The 6,942-nt window shown below is 37.2% G+C and overlaps 1 protein-coding gene across 3 annotated transcripts in view; it reads left to right on the forward strand.

The window, feature by feature from the left end:
- Positions 1-4,783: 4,783 nt before the first annotated feature.
- Positions 4,784-6,942, forward strand: part of LOC103365664 (cell adhesion molecule 3-like) — an 8,477-nt gene continuing 6,318 nt past the window's right edge. For all 3 annotated transcript variants that reach the window (XM_008293153.1, XM_008293154.1, XM_008293155.1), the window contains exon 1: positions 4,784-4,943. In XM_008293153.1, coding sequence (XP_008291375.1) covers positions 4,895-4,943 — 49 coding nt within the window. In that variant the 5' untranslated portion in view covers positions 4,784-4,894. The remainder of the gene's footprint in view (positions 4,944-6,942) is intronic.

Genomic DNA, 6,942 nt, shown 5'->3' on the forward strand with positions numbered 1-6,942 from the left:
GCTGTTTAAAAAAAAGCAGGATGTGTGATTTTGCAATTGTAACTTGTTGCTTCAATGTGAACACAACACCACAAACCGGCACGTGTCCTAATAAATGTGGACATTTAGAGTTGCACAGCTACAGTTTTTGAGACAAAAACAAGGCACGTGTGCTTTGAAAAGAAGGATGAGTGCTCAGTGATGAAACCCAACCCACTGCGCCCTCTACTGATAAATTTAGTAGCTCACTATGTTGCTCCTCATGTCCCCCACAGCTACCATTATAGATAAGTCAGATGAGCAGAAACAGCCAGCACATCACCAGGGTTATCAAGTGGGCACCTCCCTTCACTCATGTTTTGTTAAGTTAGACCCACAACACCTTGGAGAGGCTTAACAGTGAGCTCTGGCATCCCAGAGCCACCCCGCCCCCATGCCAGCTCTCGCAGCCCACCATCTCCACTAACAGAACAGCCCAATATAACAACACAACCTATACGGTATTGGCAGTATTTCCATGGACCCAGGCTCTGTACATGGAAGTACTAGGTGGTGACAACACTGATACTACCTACCCTGCTTTGACCCCCAATTGACATTATTGTTCTTCATCCATATCCCCTGACTTGCCTTATCTGCTTAGTCTGACATTTCCTTTACCATCTTCTGTCTATGCAATCCCAATTCTCCCACAAATGAGGTAGTTGATCGTGCTACAAACCCTCTACATCAGGGGTCTCCAATCCTGGTCCTGCATGTTTTAGATGTTTCCCTCTTCCAACACACCTGATTCAAATGATCAGGATCGTTATCAGGCTTCTGCAGAGCTTGATGATGAGCTGATCATTTGAATCAGGTGTGCTGGAAGAGAGAAACATCTAAAACATGCAGGACCAGGATTGGAGACCCCTGCTCTACATCCTACTTCTACTGGTCAAACCCTAATGTTCCATCCTCGTTGTTCTGTTTATGCTGCCAACTCTGCGTATCTAAGCTTTTTTCTTTCTTTCATACACCTCCTCTACTGAGTCATCCCAGGTCAAGTCTATGTAATAAACTTTCCACTGACTGGTCGATCATAGCACTATGTCAGGCTTCAGGTTAACGCAAACTATCTCCTGAGGCACTACAAATTTTGCTCCCAAATCTACCTGCAAATCCCAATCATTAACACCCTTTATGAGGCTTGACCACCTGTTTACCAGCCTACCTTTTCTGGCTGCACTCTTTCCCTGATTACACCCTAAATCCACCTGTTGTCTCTTACTTTAAATCCCCACCGCTAAGCTTTTCAACACCTGGTTATGTCGCCATGTACAACAGCTGTTTCTGCACACTATGGACACGATGTGTCCCCCTCTACCCAAAGTTTCAGATTTTGGTGTGATGGGACCACATTGTAAATATCCCCAAACAGGAATCTAATGTGGTTATCCTCCATGCAACACAGGTCCCTCCAGATAAGTGTCTTCTTTTCTATACTCCTCAAATTTAACCGCTATCCCTGCTTGCCTGAGCCACTGACAGATTTAAAGGACTACTTTCTTTCTGATCACAATCCTCCTTGTCAGTGTTGTTTGCCATTGAGATGGTGGATTAAATGTAGTGTAAGAATACCACCCAGATTAACAAACATGAAAGTCTGCACTTGAATACTGCACAGGTCATATAGTTATCACTGTGGTCTCTTTCCTCAGGAAATTATTTTCACATCCTAATCTCAGTCGGTGTTGCAGTGGGTGCTCTCCTGATACTGGTGTGCTCCTGCTGCTGTGTGTGCAGAGCAGTGAAGCGTCGGAAGAAGTCAGGTAATTACATGAATTCCCATGGTCAAGAAAAGGTCCATAAATAATAATATATTTTCAGTTGGTGATAAAGTCAAAGCCTTTTGTTCTGTTTTAAGTGTTCTGTGTTCTGTGCAGGCTCAAGTACATAACTGAGAATATAAAACCTTCAGTATGACTTTGGACTTCAGCTGAAGACCGTCATCATCGATGGACACTGAATACATGACCCTAAAAACCATCACAAAGCAGGACTTTTAGCATACTTGCATACAAGCTGGAAAAACTAGGAAGTTTTCATTTTGTATCTTGCATTGGTGTTGAAGAATTTAATAAAACAAAAACTGAATTCCAAAAGTTGTATGCACCTTGTCTTGATACAGCAACAGCAGCAGCAGCTGTGAAACCACATTTCTGAGGTCACTTAAACAAAGAACAGGATGTAAATCGTATTTGATCTGCTCTTTGTGAAATAATACGAAGAGAATGCTGGTTATAACTGACGGGTTTAAATTTATCTTTCAGGTCAAACTTAAAACAAAAAAAAATCTCTTAAAAAACATTTTAAAAAGCAGTACTTAATTGTGTATTGTTCTCTGGTTACATGTCAAATAAACCTTAATGTGCAATCAGGCATAAAGTTAATAGAATTTTTAATATTCTATTATGACTGGATGTTTTATATAATGAAAGCAGCAGCATTCTGATAACCAGAACTATATTGAATTAAGTTGCATTATTATCAAAAGTAACAATAAATGTAGTGAAATAGTTCCCGAAAACACCCCTATTTATAATTTAGTTGTTGTCTAAAGTTTGAAGTATTTGTGCTGAAAATTGTATAAATGAAAGACTTTGATGACCACCAGGCAGTGAATAATTAAAGCATTTTATTTCTTTTGTCTGTGGAACTGGAATTCAGCTCATCAGTCATGCTATGGTGTCAAGGCTGTGTTTGGGTTTTACTCAAACTTCATCACGCTTAAGCAACAACTGTAAACAATTGTCTTGTTTCGTTTTCAGGCTGGATACAAGAAGCATGTGCGTCACTTTGCATAATGTATGTCTTAACTGCACAGACAGTTGCTATGGTATGGTAGGACTTAAGCTTCATCAGTGTAAAATTGAAATGAAAATTGTTTTTTTCTGTTATTTTTTAGGATCTTATATTGGCATTTTATTTCCTCCACATCATGATATGAACAAAAATTTATCAGTGTGTGAACATGAACCTTGTACAAGTACTTTATTTAGATCTAATCAGATTGTTCATTAGACAGGCTGAATGCAAAAAGAGGACCTTTGTGAGAAAATCTGCATGCATGGTTTGCGTGTTGATGGTCTCTCTTTTTTGGCAGCTTGTTTCACTTCCCTCATCGATTAGTGCAATGACAATCTTTCCTTGTATAGCACGGTGAAACTTAACGTGTCATTTTAATACACGGAACTTGAAAACTTGAAAATGTCCCAAAGCTATTCCTAAACTTCTGACATTTTCTGTGAAGCCCAAACACTGATTGTTAAATAAGACTATTGCAAATTGAAGACAAACTTTTACAGATTTCTCAGCATAAATTGAACAATAATGTCTTGAGACACTGCGTTGTGCGAACACAGTTTCTTGTCATTCTGTTGCCACTATGAATGAGGAACTCATGCGATCTTTGCAACATTGGAAATAACACAACAAGAAGTATGTGTGAGAACATGGGTTTGAGGTTTGTCTGTTTGAGACAGCCTGTTAGTAAGACTGATATATAAATGTACACCCTGATTATATATCTTAAACATGACTGTGTAAAACTGGCTTCATACCCTCAGCACATAAAAGCGTCCTGGTTCACTTGTTTAACTCCTTTAGCCAATTTAATTCAGTGAGTGAAACGGCACATCGATCTACAGTAAGACATTATAATGTTACAGTGAGTGCAGAGTGGTTATGTGTGAGCATATCAATTGACACGTTTTGACTCTTTGTGCTATTATGATCACATCCTGCTTGGCCTGAGTTTACACCTTCTTATCTGAAGCTGAAGTATAGTCACACAGAACACTTCAACTTCATCTTTTATCATGTGCTCTGCTGCTCAAACCCACTCTTGAACCAATTTTATAAAGGACTCATTAATTAATGAAATATGATTAAATGTTGAAGGAATCGTGTTTTTATAGATACTTTGATCTGCCAGTGGCTGCAATAAATACCAACTGAAGACTTTCTTTGCTTATACTTTAACTGGTGCTTGTGGATAATTACTATTTACACACACAAAAATCTTAACATTTACATTGCTTTTTGAATACATAGTTCAGTGACAAATCGCTAACTTTTATAATTGGACCAACACTATGCATCGTGACTCACTTTTCAGCACCTAGCATGAGTGTTTTGGGATATTAACCAATGAAAGAAAGATACAACAACCACCATTACACAAACCGACACTCACATACCAGTGAAACAACCTAAATCCAAATGTGTGTCATTATGAAACAAATGACACTTCATGTAGCGTTCATGTTTGTGACTCTGTCACTGAGCTGTTATATCAACTGTGTGTTTTATCACTGAGGTCACAGTTAGTGGTGGGTTGTACTGGGCTGCCCCCATTCACACATGTAAGTGTGAAGAACAGAAATAAACAGTAACTGCTCTCAGTATAATGTAGTTGAATAAAAAAATATATCATAACACCAGAATGTGAACATCCTGAGTTTTTTTTTTTTTTTTTTAATCCAGATGTTACATCAGATCTGTTGTTGATGTCATTATACTATATACATGTGCCAAACAAAGTGTTCACTGAACTGTGAATTGCAGTTTGTAAAGTATTAATTACTGTATGTTTGTGATGGATGTAATATTATTCTAGTAACTGATGATGTTCGATAAATGAGACGACTTCTAAGTAATGATAACATCTCAGAAAAAAAGGATGTTTGTGTCCTTCTTGGTCAAAGCAATAATCATGCTGTTGTCACTTCCTTTTTCAACTCAACACAACCAGGGTGTTAACAGCTTCTCTTCTCAGGCTGATCAGTTATAGTTGGCATTTCTGATACTTGTGTGTACGATAAATGTGCACGCTGATAAATGAATTGATTCAACAACCACTGAACAGTAAAGAGACATGGAAGCTGTGGTGGGACTGCTGGTGATGCTACTTGGAGTCTCTCATGGTGAGATGTTCAACGATTTTCACATTATTAATGTCGGATTTATTGTTTCAACAAGATGTTTAGCAGCAGTGGGGTCAACTGTAGTCAGTAAATGAAGCCTGATATTATCCTCAGTGATGTGTGAAGCAGCCAAAGTACAAGAGACCAGCTGTGGTTCAGTTTTCTTTTTCTTCTTTTTATGATAAAATTCTGAGCTCAATTCCACATTAATGTGCATTTCAAGTGAATATAATAATTATGGCAGATGAGTTATTTGACTGTCCGAGATTTGACTGTTGGATTTGGTTTTGCATGAAAACTTACTGATAAACTGATGCAGCCACAGGATTATTTATAATCACCACAATTCTCTGTTTGATCAACAGGAAATATTGTAGTTTCTGACACTGGAGTCAGTCATGGAGAGGTTTTCAGTTTCTGCAAAAGTTTTAAAATTAAATATTTTATAATAATAGAGGCAAGCATCAAGTCTACATACAGTTACAGTACACATATAACACGATGTTTGTTCATTTTTTTCAGTTTTCTGAACTGATGATGTTATATATTCACTTTGTTTTTGTTTATCTGCTTCATTTTTTTAAAAAATGACGTCACAAGTTTTGCTTATTTGTTGGCATATGAAGCCTCTCTAAAAGATATCTGAAGTATAAGACAGTCTAATGCTCTTTACTGGAGTCATGTTTTCATTGTTGTGTGTGCAATCTCTGACAATATTCTTAATTTTTTGACTCTATATTTAAGTACAGTCTGAAGCAAACTGAGCGTAAAGCAAAATGTTACAATCATAAAAGAGGATCTGTTGTTGCTGTATTTCTAGTCGCTAGCATTGCTGTAAATGTCAGTGGGAAACATTATCTACATGAGCCATGCTGTAACTCTGCAGTTGTTTTAATTTTAGAGACTAATGTTGGCCTTCAGTCTCTATTTCCTGTTGTATGAAATGTGTAAAATGGATGAACAGAATCACAGAGTCAGATATGACACCATATATAGCATTGTTCCAACACTTCCTTGTAGCTACTTAATGCTGCTCCGCTCTGAGCGACGTATTCAAAGCTCATGTTTTTATTGCTGCAGCACTAATCCAAATGAATGTTTTGAGTTCATCATTTTATACATATTGGCTTAAAGAAGATAATTTGTTATCTTGGGTTCCTAATGGTTCTACAGGGAAGGCAACTGATTTTCTACAGTTAGAAGAAATGTTGAGATGTCTTACTTAAGTTAAAAAGAAATAATACAGTGTAAGAATAATCCATTTACAGTCACACTTCTTACATTTGCACACTGGTCTGAAAGTAGTGATGTCTGTGGGTTTGATCATCATTCTTTGACGGATTACAGTCGTTTACTTTCTTATTTTAACTTATGCTTCAAAGTTGCGGGGGGTTTGTGATCTCAGGGATTATCTGTGTCATGCTTGCGCAGATCGTTCCAGAGTATCACGAGCAGAGTCACCGCCAAACTAAATGTATGTGATCTCAAATAAATGGTTATAACCTGACAAAGTGTCCTGTCTGAATTACAGTTAGATGATATTTACAGACGTTATGCTAATAAACAATAACATTAACAATAATATAATTTAATGATGGAAGTGCTTCCTTAGACATTCCATTATATTTTCATTTAATCCTTTGGACAAACACTGAACAACTGACTTATAAATTACAGTTAGATGATATTTACAGACGTTATGCTACTGTATTAATAAAATGTGTGTGTTATAACTATGTTTTGTGTGATTTTAAGCTTTTTTTTAAAAAAAAATCTCTTCTACGAGTCGGGTGCTGTAAGTGTAAAGAAAGTTTAGATGAATAATTGAAGTTGGTTGTATAATTACTGAGGATTAACTAAACATTGAGACATAGAGAACACTATTAATGATAAACTGTTACAGCCGTTCTGTTTTATGTGACAGTGAGGCAGCACAACCCTGCAGAAGACACAGTCCAACAGGATTCAACCATCATTAATTTACTCATTTAAACTTGTG

The sequence above is a fragment of the Stegastes partitus genome, unplaced genomic scaffold, assembly GCF_000690725.1.
Source record: "Stegastes partitus isolate 25-593 unplaced genomic scaffold, Stegastes_partitus-1.0.2 Scaffold860, whole genome shotgun sequence".
Taxonomy (NCBI): Eukaryota; Metazoa; Chordata; class Actinopteri; family Pomacentridae; genus Stegastes; species Stegastes partitus.